Source organism: Schistocerca serialis, chromosome 2, assembly GCF_023864345.2.
Source record: "Schistocerca serialis cubense isolate TAMUIC-IGC-003099 chromosome 2, iqSchSeri2.2, whole genome shotgun sequence".
Classification (NCBI taxonomy): domain Eukaryota; kingdom Metazoa; phylum Arthropoda; class Insecta; order Orthoptera; family Acrididae; genus Schistocerca; species Schistocerca serialis.
The window spans coordinates 739,168,987-739,188,512 of NC_064639.1; the positions used below are offsets into that span (position 1 = coordinate 739,168,987).

General features: G+C 37.8%; 1 protein-coding gene across 1 annotated transcript in view; it reads left to right on the top strand.

Moving 5' to 3' along the window:
* The first annotated feature begins 9,871 nt into the window (after positions 1-9,871).
* Positions 9,872-19,526, top strand: part of LOC126457937 (ribosome biogenesis protein BRX1 homolog) — a 48,794-nt gene continuing 39,139 nt past the window's right edge. Inside the window, exons 1-3 of the mRNA XM_050094657.1 lie at positions 9,872-10,114; positions 10,193-10,348; positions 17,556-17,676. Coding sequence (XP_049950614.1) covers positions 10,013-10,114; positions 10,193-10,348; positions 17,556-17,676 — 379 coding nt within the window. The 5' untranslated portion in view covers positions 9,872-10,012. The remainder of the gene's footprint in view (positions 10,115-10,192; positions 10,349-17,555; positions 17,677-19,526) is intronic.

The window sequence follows — 19,526 nt, forward strand, 5'->3', positions numbered from 1 at the left end:
TCCCCTCTTTGCTTAGAACTGGGTTTCCATCTGAACTCTTGATATTTATACAAGTGGTTCTCTTTTCTCCAAAGCACCATTTAATTTTCCTGTTGGGAGAAACTCTCTTACCCCTAATGATATATGCCTCGACATAGTTACATTTGTCCTCTAGGCATCCCTGCTCAGACATTTTGCACTTCCTGTCGATCTCATTTTTGAGACGTTTGCATTCCTTTTTGCCTGGTTCTTTTACTGTATTTTTATATTTTCTCCTTTCATCAATTAAATTCAGTATTTCTTGTTACCCAAGGATTTCTACTAGCCCTCGTCTTTTTATCTACTTGATCCTCTGCTGCCTTTACTATTTCATCTCTCAAAGCTACCTATTCTTCTTCTACTCTATTTCTTTCCCCCGTTCTTGTCAATCGTTTCTTAATGCTTCCTTAAATCCGCACCTATTTGCAGTTTCTTCAGTTTTAATCAACAGATCATGACCAATAGATTGTAGTCAGAGTCCACATCTGCCCCTGAAAATGTCTTACAATTTAAAACCTGGTCCCAAAATCTTTGACTTACCATTGTATAATCTGTCTGATACCTTCCAGTGTCTCCAGCCTCCTCCATGCATACAACCTTCTTTCATTATTCATAGTGTTAACTATGATTAAATTATGCTCTGTGCAAAATTCTACCAGGCAGCTTCCTCTTTCATTCCTTACCTCCATTCCATATTCAACTGCTACTTTTCCTTATCTTCGTTTTCCCACTACCGAATTCCAGTCCCCTATGACTACTAAATTTTCAACTCCCGTGACTATCTGAATAATTTCTTTTATCTCATGAAACATTTCTTCAATATCTTCGTCATCGCGGAGCTACTTGGCACATAAACTTATACTACTGTGGTAGGCATGTGCTTTGTGTCTATCTTGGCTTCAATAATGCATTCAATATGCTGTTTGTAGTTCCTTATCTGTGCTCCTTTTTTTTATTCATTATTAAACCTACTCCTGCATAACCCCTATTTGATTTTGAATTTATAACCCTGTATTCACCTGACCAAAAGTCTTGTTCCTCCTGCATCCGGCGTTCATTAATTCCCACTGTATCTAACTTTAACCTGTCCTTTTCCCTTCCTAAATTTTCTAATCTGCCTACCCAATTAAGGGATCTGACATACCCTGCTCCGATCTGTAGAACGCCAGTTTTGTTTCTCTTGATAATGATGTCCTCCTGAGTAGTCCCCACCCAGAGATCCAAATGGGGGACTATTTTGCCTCCTGAATATTTTACCCAAGAGGACGTCATCATCATTTAACAATACAGTAAAGCAGCATGCTCTCGGGAAAAATTACGACTGTAGTTTCGCCTTGCATTGAGCCATTCGCAGTACCAGCACAGCAAGACCGTTTTTGTTAATGTTACAAGGGCAGATCAGTCAATCATCCAGACTGTTGCTCCTGCAACAACTGAAAAGGCTGCTCCCCCTCTTCAGGAATCACACGTTTGTCTGGTCTCTCAACAGATACCCTTCTGTTGTGGTTGCACCTACAGTTCAGCTATTTGTATCGCTGAGGCGCACAAGCCTACCCACCAATGGCAAGGTCCATGGTTCATGGAGAGACTATGAGCTAACTAAAAAAAATATATCAGTAACGTATGGTTACCTGTTAATAAGAGATGCTCTAAGTGGTGACCATGGGTATCCAGGAATCGTTGACTCCTTACTACCAGCAACACACTGTAATTCTGCAGGTGTGATGCTGTTAAAGTCTCTAGTAATTTTTCATTTAAGACCGACTATTGTATGAGGGCTGTTAGAGTACAGTTTGCTTTATGTAGTGCCCATAAATAAAAATCACATGATGTTAAGTCGAGAGACCTTAAGGGTCAGAGACCTCTAGTGACAAGTCGGTCTTGAGGGAACACATTGGTGATGAGGGCCATACTTTGGTTGAATGTGTGAGTGGCTTTTCCACTTTTTTCCAATACTGCACACAGCTTCTTTGTGTATGGTAGTTGTTCATAGAAAGAGTTGAGGATCTCTAGATATCTAGCACTGTTTAAGGTGTAATTAAAAATATGGGGCCAATAATGCACATGCTGTACAATGCACACCAAACACCTACCTTCTCTGAGTGAAGAAGTTCTTCATCCAGAATATATGGGTTGTCCTGTGACCAGTATCACCAATTCTGGAAGATTACATAACCTGACAAATGAAACCAGGCCTCATCTGGAATGAAGTAAAGCAAGTGGTCCAAGTAGCTTTTGAAAGCCAGATGTACAAGATACACAACCTTCTGTGATAACTTCCTTGCCGACTTGCACAAACTTCTCGTAAGTCCATGTGAATTCTGTCTATAGTTTGGGGCGTCCCCATTGTAATTGGCCTATTCTTCTGCCCTTTCTGAACAGATTCTACAGCCCTCCATTTCTTGTACAGGTCTTGAATAATTCTTTTCATGGGGAGTTTTCTACCAGGATAATTCAGATGAAACATTTTTTGTTACGTCTTGATGAAGCCTGTCTTTATGTAACACTCCATAATATCAATCGCTGTTCTAACACAAACAGCCCCACTTCTGTAACAACTCACAATACGATCTTTTCACAATAGCTGATGTATAGGCACACAGCTACACTCAACTTTCCGATAAGTGCACTGTAGCCAACTTTCGAGACAGTCTGTGAGGCGTATCAGTTTTATGTGGAACTTCCTGCACCATAGCTATCGCCATTCCGAGAGAGTACTTCCACAGAAGCCTGGAACTCTTCCCCTTCCTCTTGGAATGTCATCAATGCCAAATTGAATGTATGAATACGAACACTACATACGCCACTTACTTTGCAATAAGGCGGATTCAAATTCCTTACACCAAGTCCCTCCTGACTTGCTGTACATATCTGTGAACTCGTATCCAGTAAAAATTTACACACACTTCTTCCTACACAGCCGGCTAAACAATCTTCTGCCTTTGATTCTGCACACAGGTATCCTGTGATCACATTTAGTAGGAACGCTGCACAGTGTTAGCACAGTTCCTTGTCACTTTTAGGACCAAGTCTGAGGTCTAACCCACGTCCACCTTCCCGTTGCCCTTGGACATTCCCATTCCCATTCCAAGTGCCCAGTTCGCTTACACCTGTATCAATGAAGATTTCTACAGTTTCACCCACCAAATGTGATCAGGCTGACCACATCGATAGCACACGATATCTGCATTAAGAATTAACTAATTTTCACTAGTTATGGACACCACATCTGTTTCTGCTAAAGCTGATGTAGTATCGACAATTTCGTTTAAACACTTTGGAAATTCTACCCACACTTCATGGAAAATTTCTGCTGGTAGTCCCCGAAAATACACATCTAGCACCCTGTGCTATGTCTCTTGACGAATTGCTTTGTTGCAGTTGTCGTTATTCATCATCTCATAAGTATAAATAGTTAACTTTCTAATTCAGTCAAGAAAATTTTCCACGAACTCTTGTTGCCTTTGATTTATACTACTGTCCACAATAATACCTAGAGGTATTTTTTTCTGCTACACAGTTCCAATACTCCTTCCTGTTGGTCCTGGATAGATCAGGGACTTTGTAACTTTTCATGGGACATCACATACATCGTAGCATTACCTGTCAACCTTAACCACCCCATAGCTCCAACTTGCGACCATTCTATCCTCCCCAACCTTGCAACTAAACTACTTACAAAAATCAAAATAGCTTTTCTTGATTTTTCTGAAAAAGGAATTACCAACGATGGTGTGCTGGTGTCTAGGAAAAGCAGGGAGAAGTTGGTAGACGACCGTTCCTTTCTCTCCTCCCATAACCTATAGTGTTCTCTTGTAATTGTACGTTATGAGCTCATATTTGACTAGTCTAATGAAGCAAGTGATGAGTTGTTTCTTGACTTGATACCTTTACACATGGTGCCATTCTGCTTAACATCTATGACTACCAGAAGTACAAAATAAAAATATCACCAGGTATAGAAAAGGGAAAGGAAAGTAATAACAATAGAGGACGATACAAAAGCTTAAATTTGGCACTTCTATCGCCCTGCTGATCTTCGCTGCTGAAATGTAACTACCATTGTTGCCCTTCACTGACGCCGACATGAGACCACCTCTGTAGCCACCACCAGTAGTTCTGACAGCAGTTGTAGATATGTAACTGTTCTCTAGTGAAGGTTGGTGCGCAGGATAAGTCACAGGCACCTTGAAGACTTTTGAAACTTTATTTATTTCCCTATAGTTTCTTTCAGTACACGTGTCCAAGTCAGGTTGGTAGTCGAACCTACTGAACACAGTACCCAATGGTCAGTCTTGTTAATGTCAACAGAAACTACACCTAATGTGGCTTGGGACTGGAACGGTCTTGAGATGTATACGTTCAAAGGCAGCAGTGTCTGAACTGTTTAGGTGCTTATGTGGTGGCTTGGCCCACCTAGGCTGCTAGCAAGGTGACTGGAAGACTTACCCAGTTATGGCGAGTGATGAAAGTGTAACCGTATGGGATGCAAACCCCAGTCTCAACTTCTGGATAGTGGCATATGGTATTCGCAGATACCAGTGGCTTGGTTACTAGGAAGGCCTGAGTTTGACTGTCAGTCTATTAAAGCTGCGGCTGGACCCTCAGGCAGGAAGTACTGCCAGATTGACAGGTGTGCAGTGGCAGTCTCACGGTAGAATCACATACTTCAGTGGATTCTGACTTAATGACTCACCAACAGCCTGGTCCATACATATGTATTTATATGTGTAAGGGCAGGCTTGTCGTTGAGTGTTTTCTGCAGGTGTCATGTTCACCACTTTTCGCAACACACTGGAGCAACCCAGATTACTGTATCTTGTTCACTGACTGGACAGTAGTGCTGGGCTCCTAGAAGAGCAGCAGGGCGTAATGCTGCACCAAGAGGTTACGACAAGTAATATGAGTGTGGCATATTCTAGAACTGGTGGCATGCATGATTTGGAAGCAATTTCCTTTGTAGACGGATTGCACTTCCCCAGTACTCTGCCAGTAAAATGAAACCCACCACCTGATTTACCCACAACTGAGACTATGTGATCATTTCATTTCATATCCCTACAAAGTGTTACTCCCAGGTATATGTTTGAGTTGGTCAATTCCAACAGTGACTCTTTGATGTTGTAGTCATAATATACTACATTTTTTTCGTTTTTTAAAGTGCGCAATTTTAATATATGAACATTTAAAGCAAGTTGCCAATCATTTGCACCACTCTGTCCTCTTATCGTAATCTGACTGAATATTTATACAGCTTCTTTTGCTAGCATTTAATTCTAGATAACTGCATCATCTGAAAAAAGTCTGAAGTTACTACTGATATTTTGACCAAGACCATTAATATACAACATGATTTCAAGGGTTCCACCATACTTCCCAGGGGCACACCTGAAGTTACTTTTACATCTGACAATGACTCTCCAGCCCAGATAGCATGTTATGTCCTCAATACTAAAAAGTTCTCAGTCAAGTCAGAAATTTCACTTGATACCCCATATGATCGTTCTTTTGACAATAAGTGTAATTGTGGTACTGAGTAAAAAGTTCTTCAGAAATCAAAAAACACTGGATCTACCATATGGCATTTATCCAAAGCTTTTAGTATGTCATGTGAGGAAACTGCGAGTTGGCTTTCACATGATCGATGTTTCTGGAATCGATATTGGCTGGCACTGTAGAGTTCATTCTGTTCAAGATACCTCATTATATTTTAGCTTAGAATATGTTCTAAGATTATACAAGAAATCGAGGTCAAGGATATTTGGCGGTAGTTTTGTGTATCACTTCCACTATTCTACTCGTGCAAGGGTGTGATCTTCGCTTTTTTCGAAGAATTGGGCACGGTTTTTTGTTTGAGGGATCTACAACAGATTATAATTAGAAGAATGGCTAACTCAGTCGCAACTTCATTATGGAATCTGACAGGGATTTCATTGGCCCCTGGAACTTTGTTCAATTTCAACGATTCTAGCTGTTTTTCAACACCACTAACACAAATACTTATTTAATTCATCTATTGACTGGTACAATGATTAAAATGGAGCCATTCTTCTACATTTTGCTTCTCAAAGGAACATTCGAAAATTGAGTTAAGCATTTCAGCTTTTGGTTTGCTACCCTCGGTTTCAGTTTCTGTCTCATCCAATACCGACTTTTATGTTACTAACAGCTTTCACATGAGAACATTGGGTTTTTTGAAAAATAATTTGACAATATTCTGCTATAATTGTTATTAAAGGCACCACACATTCCTTTTTAGACAGACAAATGCGTCCCATTCAGCATCTCTCTGTTTAAAGACATATGATTTGCTTTACACCTGTCATGCAGTAATCTCTGTTTCTCGAGAAATTTCATTAAGTTACCATATACCATGGAGGTTCCCTCCCATTATGAACATTTCTGCTGTGTACATATCTATCCAGTGCATGATCACTTTTCTTTTAAACTTCAGTCATAGCTCTTCTACATGCTCCTGCCCTCTGCTGAAAGTTTCATGTTCCTTTTTGAGGTATAACAATACTGATTTTGTTTGCCTTTGTTGCTGCACATATATTTCTTTCTGCTTGTTTTAGCTGATGTTCGTGCTTTGGTAATCATTGTTCCCATAACGGTGTCCTGGACACTGATACCAGCTTCGATGTGGATATCCTCAAAGAGGTCAGGTGTATTTGTTGCCATTTTATCCAATATATTTTCATCATGAGTGGGGTTCCTAACTATCGTTCTAGATAGTTTTCAGAAAAGGTATTTAGTTCTGTTTCACGGGGTGTCTTATCACGCCCACCAGTAACAAGATTGTAATTTTACTAGTTACTTGTTGTGTGAGTAAAGTCTCCACTGATGATTACAGTGTAATTGGGGAACTTAGGTACAAATGAACTGAGGTTTTATCTAAAGTTCTCGGTTATGTCAAGAGATGAATCTAATGAACGATATAAGGATCCAGTTATATTTTTAGGTCCATCCCTGATACTGAGTCTTGTCCAGACAATTTCACATGCAGCTTCAATTTCTATCTCAGTGGATCTGAGTTTCTTGTCTGCTGTGACAAATACACCACCTTAATTTCCCATTTGCCTATCTTTTCGATATACACTTAAATTTTCTTCAAAAATCATTGTGATCAGTTTCAGGTTTCAACCACCTTTCTGTACCTAGTTTTATGTGAGCTTCACTGATTTTCATAAGCGCTTTTAACTGTGGCAATTTGTTGCAAACGTTTCAGCAACTTGCTATAAAGATTTTAATACACTTATTGGTGGGCGGTATTTCTTTCTATCACATACTGATACTTCTGGGTTTCCTACAGCTATAATTATTTGTATTGGATGGATAGTCACCTAATCTAAAAAAAAAAAAAACTTTGTGTGCACCCCACACACAGTAAGCTACCTGAGTAGCAGCCTTTGAGGTGCAGTGCACACTTGACCCACATAGGGGGATCCTACAGTTCTCAACACTATGGCGCAAGGCCAGGAAGTCACAGCATAGCTTCTTACAGAACCTTCGAAGTCTCTGGTTTGGTCCTTCCACTCAACTCATTGCTGAAGGACCACAATCAGTTCGGCCATCAATGCTGCAAATTGTGAGCTTTATTGAAACTGCATGCACAAGGCTGGGCCTCTCAATTTTCTCTGCCAGTCGCTGGTGTGACCAAAGTGTAATCTTGGAGCCCAGACGACAGGTATCATTTGTTCCAATGTGCTCCTCAGTCTGCATTTGGTTGCACCCTGTTCCATCAATGGCTGCTGGAATAACCTCTTCAAAATGTAGAATGAGGCCCCCAGGTACACACACTGGTATCCTTTTCTGTCCCTTGGTGCTATTTCCCTAAGATGTATCATAATTCACTATACATATAGACCCCTTCTATTCTTCTGCATCTCCCTCCTCTTAACACCAGACAAAACAGGTTTCCCCAAGATAGGTGAAGTGAGTCCCACAGGATTAGTTTCAGTTTCAGAGAAAGAGAGAATTTCAAACTTACTGATTAGGGGGATCAGTGCAACACCTTGAGTCATACCTAGTCCTTGTCCACCCTGCACACGCATCACAGTCTAGTGGACGAATAATGACAGATCCCATACTTTTTGCAGAGGAGACAGAATTCACAGGAAAGTATAGTACTTGAGATACCTCTAGTACCAGTATTACAGGAGCACAACTCTTGGGAGCTCTTCCAACTCACCAATTTGTGGTAGCTACCAATAGTCTGATAGTAGTCTGGGCGATTCCCAGTGGTGTACAAACGTCAACCAACTCGTACTGTGTTCGAGATCAGCATTCACAGTACGGCTATATTTTGCTTGGTGCAAGTTATTGCAAGAAGAACAAATAACTTTAAAATAAACCCACTGACTGTCATTTAATTTGTTGAACTAAATTATTGCTAATTCCCTTTAAAAATGGAGACAAATACACAAAATGAGTTTTCTATTAAAAGAAAACAAAAACCTGTGATTAAAGTTACTAATTTCCTGAAACGTTTTGGGGCAGATTATAGTTGTTAGCAATTCGAAAACAGTGTTAATTTACAATAAATGTAGATAATATATAGGGCTACCCCTCTTTAAGGAAACACAATATGTTTATTAGAATATCTACTACAGTAACTAAATCACAAAGGACGATTTACTGCAGATTGCTCGTAGGTTATCCAAAGGGTGATGGCAGGCTCCAAAATTCTCAAAATCGCACGTTTATGTGCCTTGATATACTGTGAATTTCAGAGATCATGTATTCTTTGACAGAAATGTTAACCAAAGACGCTGATTTGCTACGAAACAACTTACATATCCAAAACACTCGTACTGGTAACTTACATAAATATAGTTTTGTAAGCGTCCCAAAATTCTCAGAAATAGCATATTTCTCACGTAATTGCACAATGAAATTGTTTTGAACGTGGATGGGCCTACTGTTCTCAAAACTGTTAAAAGAGAACAATTAAGTAAAAGCCTATAATTGATGATGAAAATACTAATATTTTTCGAAATTTCACAATATATTGTAATAAAAATGAGTACTGATAGAATCAGTGAAAGATTATGCAGAAGCGACGCGAACAGTAAAATATACGAATGTATCGGCCCACGAATCTCGCACACACGGTCTCACACAAAGGGAAACTCCGAAGTCGGCTTTTATATATAAATGAAAGTGTGTATTACACGAATTTTTCATTTATCCCTTTCTGCGCACAATTCTACACTGGTATGCCAAAGAAGATCGCTGCAGCGTGCGTTAATCTCGGTCAAAGTCGCTAAAATGTACAACACCAAAGAAGGACATCTTCTGCCTGTTGCAGCTAACAGTGCACCTGAACTAATTTCTTCTCTTGTAACATTGTTTGATATTTGATCTCTGAGGATACATTTCTATATTTGAAGGCGTCATTTATAAATATCTTCTTTTATTCTCTATCGTTATAAAATTCATCTCTCGATTTCTCAAGGCACCATTTTTTTGTATCAATAAGCCAAACAGCGCTGACGAAGCACGCTTTTATACATTCCAGTGAAGAGTGGACCGACAACTATGAAAGTCAACGAAAGAAACAAATTACTTAATGGATGCTACTTGCTGCTAGGTAAAGGTTATGAGTACTCTTGGGGAAATGACATAACTCCAGTAAGACGAAGGCTTTTAACTTTTCAGACTGTCGTATTAGTCCGGATAGTATGTTATTTCCGCGTTGTTTAGGTTCAACCACAGTCTAACATGTTAGACACTCGTACTGGTTAGACTGTTAGACTATTGTTCAACTTTCAATACATGTAAACCTATTCATCACAATTTTTTGCTATAGTTTATATGCTGGTATCGATTGTCGATAGGCATTTTCTATAACGTATATTTCGCCTCGATAATGCGTGTGATTAGTAAATCATCTTTCAGTTGTATGAATCTTTGCGTTTGTTTTCAATTTGTCAGTGTTTAAGTCAAGGCGTGAGTGTTGTACGCACGTGGTTTGTTTGGAACATTCGGAGTAATGGTGAAGCGGACCTGGCAGGAAACAGCGAATGACAAAGAGGAATCAGATGGAATTGCGCTGCCTACTACACGATATTCAGACGAACCTGTGCCGAAGAAGGTTTTAAAATTTATTGTATCTGACATTTCAGGAGTTTTATGTTTCTGAGTTCTCATTGCAATATTTCCTTTTGTCCAGGTGAAATGGATTAACAAGCAACGCGTGCTCGTGTTCGCAACACGGCGCATTTCACATAGGGACAGGCATCTCATGGAAGATATTAAAACGTTGATGCCACACTGTAAAACTGAAAGTAAAATGGAAAGAACAGAAAATTTGTTCGTCGTGAACGAGGTAAAACTTTGAATTGCAGTTCTCACAAATAAGTCCCATTCGAGAAATATTAGAATTATGGCCATGTCTTTTTTTGTGTAACATCATGAATGTCACTATAGTCGCAAATTTATTGGGGAGGTGGTTGGTCAATTGCACTTAGGGCATCCCCTCATACACTTCTGAAATGACATTAGTGCAGAAATTATCCGGTAGCCGAGAAACTATTACACTGTAGTTGGCATAGTCCATATCACTTCTGGCAGGCTAGCAAAAAAAAAATCGTACCTTCATCGTCTCGGATGTTATAGAATGTAGCATATGCTGAAATGGACTAGGTAAGGAACACGTATTTTTTTGGTTTCTGCAAAAAAATTTCTGCTCAGAGATACAGCCCTTCGAAGATGACATTGCGCTTATCATTTTGAAGATTCGAATTATGGAAATTTTTTTTAATGATTTATCTCTGTAACAGTTCTTGATATTTTGTTGGTCTTATATTTGAAAAGTAATTGCTTTATGATTACAAAGAAATCTTCCATTTGGACTTGTCTGTCAAAGTTCTTTTACTATAGCATTCTGAACTTTATTATTATTATTATTATTATTATTATTATTTTCGATTATTCTCATTTAAAGAGAGCGTTTGAACTTGAATTCCTTTATGATGATTGTTTATGTTTTTTCTGAGCCCAAATTTTCTTCATGTGTTCACTGTGTTGTTTCTTTCGCTCCGCTGTCCATTTGCATTCTGGTCTCTTCTGTGTTGTGGTGTCAAATTTATGTTTTTTCATGATGTTCCTGAATTCAGTTCTATTTTCTGCATTGTTTACTGTTATGTGTGCTTGTCTGTGGTCCTCTTCAACTTCTTTTATCCATTTTGTTTTTCCCCTGCCTGAGTTGATGAATTGCTTTGAAATTCTGTTTTCATTCATCCTGTGGATATGTCCATAGAACTGCACTCTTCTTTTCCTTATTGTATCTGTAATCATGTCTATGTATTTATATAATCCTGATGTTGGTCTGTTCTTCCAGATTCCTTGCTCTTGTATCGGGCCAAAAATTTTCCTGAGAATTTTCCTTTCTTGTTTCTCTATTTCTTTGATTTTAGTTTGCCCACTTATTTGTGTTGTTTCAGATGCATAAAGTGCCTCCGGAAGTACGACAGTGTTGTAGTGCGTCAATTTTGCATTAATGGATATGGACTTTTTGTTATAATAGTTTCACGTGAGTTTATATGCTTTCTGTAGTTTTTTAGTCTTTCCTCATTGGCCTTTAAGTTGATCCCTGATGGCTGGATGATTTCTCCCAGGTACTTAAAGTGTGGTACTTGTACGATTTTCCCATGGATTGTCACAATAGGCAATTTGTCTTGTGGCACTCTTTCTATGTACTGGGTTTTCTCATATGAGATTTGCAGGCCAGTTCTTTGTGCAATTTCGTGTAACTTCTCTATGGCGTTAGTGGCTTCTTTTCTATTATTTGTGAGTATTGCAATATCATCTGCAATAGCTAAACACTTCACATTGAATCTATTATCTTTTCTAATGCCAATTTGGATTCCTTTGACTTCTTTCTCCCATGGCCTGATAATTTTTTCAAGAATATTAAAGAGTAATGGTGAAAGTCCGTTACCCTGTCGCACTCCAGGTTGGATTTCAAATGGTTCAGAAATATCCCCCATAAATTTGACCTTGGAGACTGTGTCAGTTAATGTTTGCCGAATGATTGCTCTTGTCTTTCTGTCAATGCTGAGTTCTTCCAGCATGTTGCAGAGCGCTACTCTGTCTATTGAGTCGTAGGCCTATTTAAAATCTACAAAAGTGACCACTGTGTTTCGGGTGTTTCTCATCTGAAGAATCATTTTCAGATTCCAGATCTGTTCTATGCAGGATCATCCCTTGCGAAAACCAGCCTGGTATTCTCCTATTTGTGGGTCATCTTGTTCTAATCTATTCATGAGAACTTTTGATAGGATTTTATATGTGACCGACACGAGTGAGATACCCCTGTAATTATTTGGTTCAGTTTTGTCCCTTTTTTGTGGAGTGGATGGATGAGTGCGCATTTCCATTCAGAAGGGATCTGTTCTGTTTCCCAAATGTTTAATATGATTTTGTGGATTATTCCTGTTAATCTTTCATCATTTAACTTCCATAGTTCTGCAATAATTCCATCTTCTCCTGGGGCTCTATTGTTTTTCAGTGTCTTGATAATTTTTGCTATTTCGTTGATGGTTGGTGGTTTAGCGTCGGGATTTGGTGTAGATGTCTGGTAGTGAATATCCTCAGTAGGTCTTTCGCAGTTGAGAAGTTTGTTGAAATAGTCTGCGAGGATTTGGCTGTTATTCTTCGTGTTAGTTTCTAGTGAACCATCTGGTTTCTTGATGCAAAGATTGCGTGGCTGGTATCCTGCAATATGTTCTTTAAACGTCTTATAAAAATTCCTGGTGTTGTTCTTCTTAAAGTCTTGTTCTATCTCATCTAGTCGCCGTTTGTTGTCATTTCTTTTTTCCCTCCGAATTGTTTTCGATGTTTGTTTTCGGATTACTAGAAATTGTTGCCATTTTTCTGATGTTCTGTGACTATTGAAGTTTTTTCAGGCATTGGTCCTTTCTTCTATTGCTTGCTCACATATTATATTCCACCACCTGTGTTTTCTCCTTCTCGGGGGTTGACCCAATTTCATCGCGGATTTGAGGATGACCACAAGTTCTGTCCAGTTTGTGGTGTTTGTCTGACTGATTTCCTGTAAGATGTTTTCCTTGTTGAGTTTTATGTATTCGGGGTCTGGTCTCACCACTTTGTTTAGTTTTGGCTTTTTTTTATTAGGTTCTAATCTGGTCTTTACCTGTAGAAGATGGTGGTCTGATTCAAAAAATCCTCTTCTCGTTTTCACATTCAGAATTTCTGTTGTGTAACTCTTGGAGATGGCCACATGGTCTATCTGGAATTCACCCAACATTGTGTTGGGCGACTTCCAAGTATACAATTTCTTGTTGGGTTTTTTAAATTGTGTTGACATAATTACGAGGCCGAAATTTTCGCAAAAGTTTATCAATCTTTCCCCATTCTTGTTAGTTCTCTTGTGAGCTGTATGGATTCCGATGATTTTCCTGTATTTTTTCTCTTTGCCTAATTGTGCGTTAAAGTCGCCTAACAAGATTATTACATTGTGTTTGGCAATTTTGTTTGTCGTCTCTTCAAGGTCATTCCAGAAGTCATCCGCTTTCTGGGGGTTCTTCTTGTTATAGTTATTTGTGGGTGCGTGTGCGTTGATCAAGGTATATGCTTTGTTGGCCGATGTGACGGAGAGCGTTGATATACATTCTGAGGCAGACTGGAAGTCAATGACAGAGTCACTGATAGATTTGTGGACTACAATTTATTATTATTTTTATTATTACAAAACTGCCAATCCATAGAGTTTTTTATTCATACCATATAGTTCTACATTCCCTGAAAAGGAGAGCTTCCACTTTTAGGTTGAACAGGTTTTATAAACAGGTGAAGATTTTTGCCATACATAAAACCTGTTTTATTGCTTCATTGTCACATAACAGGTTCATAAAAATCAAAACCTAGTCTTATTTAACATAAGTTTAATTTTGAAAGATGAGTAGGAGACTCATTTTTCAAGCATTTTAAATGATTCCAAAATGTATGTGAAAGGCCCAAAGACTTAAAAGGATTCAATTTATACAACTTCTGCACACTCTGTTTTGTACTGGAATTAGCCAGTCAATGATGTAAAAAGTTTATTCCCCTAGGAAGGTTTGCATCCCTACACCTTTTTGAGTCGTCCCTGCCCTATGTTGTGAGACACACTTTACCTAGCTCTTGTCTCCAGCCTTGGTGACCCTGTTGATAGCTATGCTACCATCGGCGCAGCCCTTGACTTTGTAGGAGCAGGCAAACTTTCCTGCCTTGCACTGAAGGTGCCTTTGATAAGCTGGTGTCCCATGGGAGGGAAAGTAGTTCAATAGAAACAGGTTGAAAAAAAGTAGGCAACCAGTTGGAAAATGAAGGTTTATTAGCCCTTGACCTAGGTTTCAATATTTCTAAAAATATCTTCTTCAGAAGGTATGGGCCCTAAAATGCATACAACCAATTACATAAATTATTTTTACAAACATAACAAAATATTAATAGAAAAATATTTGCAAGGTAAGCGTACTCACTTGTTAAATCACATGATGGTACATTAGATTAACTGATGCTGAGTGGGTTTTGTCATATATAAAACTGATAAAACAAGATTGATCCCAAGGCATATTACATTTAGTGTACTTCAGAATGAATGCTCACTGGTAAATGCCCACTGGTAGAGGCTCTTGTCAACATAAAATTATAACAGGAATAAGGGAGATTTCCTTGGAGTCGAGATAGGATTAAAATTTTTATATATCAGTATCCGATTTTCAGACACTGCAGCAGAACAAACCACACGGCAAAAGATGTGCCTTGGCAAGATCTTCTAATGAACTGTATCATAGAAACTGCATATTTTTGTAATACTTAAGTATCCACAAAATATGGTCGCCAGCTTCCGAAACACTGAATATAGTATGAGGCCATTAAGGGAGACACCCCAAAGTAAATATCTAATGTATAAATGTATTAAGGTGCAGTGACGTACACAAGTAATTTTTAATGTTAATTGTTGCTGAATTAGGTCAATTACTTTCTGGTAAAAGTTGCGTAGTGGTCATCCTTGCATTTTTTGTAGTTTATGTATCATATATGTCATAATATGCATCAAATGAATTGTCTGAGACTTGTTCATTGTGTAATATAGGTTTATTGTTAATCTCATTTCTGACACCTCCATTACTTTTGTCTGTTCTTGTTTGGCAATCTGTACACACTAAAATATTCATGCCATTTGTACGCACCTCATTGTATTGTGCATTTACTTGCTTTGTGCCAAGTGGAGAGATATTGGCACATCCTTTTTGTATAAATATGTATTATGTATTCTTGCTTTGACATGTTCTGCATCTTTGAGGGTCTCCTCACTATGGATCATTGAAATGCCAAATATAATGGATGTACAGGAATGTTTGATATGGATGTCAGCTTTGAGCAATGACATAGGAAACGTGCAACAAACTTTGTAAAAAGTGCAGTGACTGTAACAGGGTATTATTGGAAACATTTTTCAAATGGGCTAAGTTACAGATCAGTCTCTCACAACAACCAAGTTTTATTTAAGTATCAGATTCTTTGGCTTCGCCAGCTCACAACCAGACTGTTATCTTCCAGTCTAACCTAGATGTTGGTTAGAGCTACAGATCAGTCACCACAACCAGATTTTTCTAGTATCACATTCGTTGACTTTGCAAACTCACAATCAAACTGTTATCTTGCAACCTAACCTATACCTCGGGCTAAGCTACAGATTAATGTGTCACTATAAAGTCACCGCCACCGCCCTCCCCCCCTTCTTCTTAAACATTTGTTGGCTTCGGCAACTAACAACAAAACTGTGAGTATAAGCACTGAAAGGTGACATGACAGCAGCCATTAACATAGTCACCTGCCAGAGCCAATTATTCTTATCGAACCTTCCTCTCGACACAGTATAACAATGTAATCTTCAACAGATCCCGTGATTCTCCTTCACTTTCACTGAGGATAAAGATGTCATCAGTGAATCTTATCATCGATATACTTTTAATCCCACATCTGAATCTCTCTTTTATTTCCTTCATTGCTGCTTCAACGTCCAAGTTGAGCAGTACAAGAGAAAGAATGCGTCCCCACCTAACCATTCTTTTTAATCTGAGTGCTTCTCATAATCTTTTATCCTTATTGTTTTTTCTTGTACATATTCCCTCTTAATCTTCCATTCTTATTGTTGCTTCTTCATTCTTGTGCATATTGTGAATAACCCATCTTTCTTGACACATATTTTGTCTTGGGATTTCAAACATCTTTCCCGTTTCACACTCAAATAATTTTTATATGTCAACTAATCTTATGTAATTTGCAAGGTTACTGCCCTATCTTAGATGCCTCTTAAGTCTCATGGCTGTTCATATTTACCAGTATTCTTCAGATGATTATTGGGGAAACAATAAATCCTAATTTATTGCAACACTGCTGAAGATTCTTTTTAGTTAACCTTTATTGCTTTGATCAGATTTTAAGTAGCAGTACTGAAGGCTAATACTGAAGAGGTCAGAACCAACATCTCAGCTGTCCAAACAACTACTGAACGAAGTAGATGAGTTATATAGCAGTTGCACTGACTGGCTGACATAGAAAATTACAAAATGATTACTCATTGCAGTGTAGAGTTTGTATCCCTAACTGAGTCTGACTTTGTGCACAGTATAGAAGTGACAAAATGGTAAAATACAAAATTATGAAAGGGAGAGTTGTTAATCGCCATATAGCGGAGATGCTGAGTCGCAGATAGTTGCCTGTCTGTGACTCAGCATCTCCGCTAGATTGTTATATTTCAGATGGGAACATAAAAGACAATAAAAGTAAAAAAACAAAAACAGTAAATACAAAAATGGCAAAATGATGGGATGCATTTTATGATGTGGAAATGTTAATATGCAGTAAGATTTCCAAAGCTCATTGAGAATTTTCTGGAACTTTAATTTTCTAATTTGAGTACGTTTTAAGTAACATTCTATTCTAGGAAAGTTATACTTTTTTAGGATTGGGAAAATCAGGGCTACAAAACTATAACACTGGAATTTGGACAGGGTCATGTTTTAAGATTTGAACATTGTGGAATGCAATAATTATTAACAAGTATTTACTTTTTAAATACACAGTTACTGGAAGAAGTAAGATGTTTACTGCAAAGTAGAGAATGAGAGCTTCTGATTAACATACATCAATTGTAAAACAAATAATTATTATAACTGTGTAGGCTTCTATCGCCAGTCAGTTGAAAGAAAAGTTTTCTGGGGATGGTACCACATAGTATATGTTCTTAGATGTCTTATAGGTATAGTAGGAATGTTTTTCATTGTGTTAGAAGTATTGAATTTCTGTGACAGTTAGCGAAATTGATGTACACAGAAAATAAAACAGTTGCCTTTTACCTTATAGCTTATATTTTGCTGCAAAATTACCTCTTTCAGGCTTCTCTTAGTGGGTTAATAGTATTTGTGTTTTATCAGAACAAGCGTTCTATGTTTTTGTATGTAACAACATTTTTAAAGGCTAACTGTAACTCTTTGTAATATATTTATGTATTTTTACAGATATGCGAAATGAAGAACTGCAATAAGTGCATACTGTTTGAGGGCCGCCATAAGCGTGATTTATATTTGTGGATATCAAATGTACCAACAGGACCCTGTGCAAAATTTTTAGTTGAGAACAGTAAGTACAAAATTAAAAAGAACAGTAAAAGTCATGAATGGAGTCAGTACCAATTGTACATAGGTTGGCAGTGCATCAGTTTCTTGCCGCCAATGGAAACACATTTATTGATAACCAGTAAGAAGCAATAAAAATTTATAAACTACTTTGAATGCTCAGATTGCAACCATTTTATATTACTTAGAGATTTGAGGTACTATTGAGGCATTTAAGGTTGCCTTAAATTGTGGCTGCTGTAACTGATTTTTTTTAACTACATTTTTGCAATGAAAGTTGTGGTGACTGCCCTATCTGTAGCATAACACAAGGTCTTGGTTAGGTTGCAAGGGAATATTTTGGTTCCAAATTGGAGTCAACAAATTTAGTATCAAAGAGAAGCAGCTCCAATACAGTCACTGAACAATTCAAGTACCACAGTGATTTAAATGACAGTCATCAGAGGTTATAAAGGTCTCTCATTATTTGTATTGTAATTTTGGCAGTATATTGTACCACAAAATTATTTATAATTCTATTGCTATGGCAAATATCATGGCTTTAGGTTTTATGACCACTACCTGTTTGATAAAACTGCGCATTCTCGGATCGTAAGTATTCTTTGATTTGACAAAATTATTTCAAGTCATTACTGTGAGACGTTGCATGCCTGTTGAATTTTCATTGGATACTTATGGTCAGCTATTGACACAATCCCCTCGGTTCCCAACACAGAAAGCTCTACCACAAACATTGCTCAACAGAACAAATAAGAAATGCCATTGACCCTATTGTGGACTGTTTATTAGAATTTCCTTTCTATAATAATAATAATACCAGACAATAGATAACACACACATTAAAATAGACAATCCACCAAACATAACAGACATGGAACACTGCTGGAGCAACATATGGTCAAACCTGGTACAACATAACAGGCATGCACGGTGGATACAAGCAGAAACAGATACATATAAGATGATACCACAAATGCCTGAAGTGATAATTTTGCAACATGAAGTCACCCAAGCAATTAATTCTACTCACAATTGGAAAGCCCCTGGAAAAGATAAAATAGCAAATTTCTGGCTAAAGTAGTTCACCTCAACACATTCACATCTAACTAAATTATTTAACAGTTACATTGCAGACCCATACACATTCCCTGATACACATGGAATAACTTATCTGAAACCTAAAGATCAAGCAGACACAGCAAACCCAGCTAAATATCGCCCCATAACATGCCTACCAACAATATACAAAATATTAACTTCAGTCATTACACAGAAATTAATGACACATACAACACAGAACAAAATTATAAATGAAGAACAAAAAGGCTGTTGCAAAGGAGCACGGGGATGTAAAGAGCAACTGATAATAGATGCAGAGGTGACATATCAAGCTAAAACTAAACAAAGGTCGCTACACTACGCATACATTGATTACCAAAAAGCTTAATGTACACCACTCATGGATACTACAAATATTGGAAATATACAAAGTAGATCCTAAATTGATACAGTTCGTAAACATAGTAATGAAAAATTGGAAAACCACACTTAATATCCAAATAAATTCAAATAATATCACATCACAGCCAATAAAGATTAAGCGTGGAATATACCAGGGAGACTCATTAAGTCCTTTCTGGTTCTGCCTTGCTCTGAACCCATTATCCAACATGCTAAATAATACAAATTATGGATACAATATTACTGAAACATACCCACACAAAACCACACATTTGCTATACATGGATGATCTAGAACTACTAGCAGCAACAAATCAACAACTCAACCAATTACTAAAGATAACAGAAGTATTCAGCAATGATATAAATATGGCTTTTGGAACAGACAAATGTA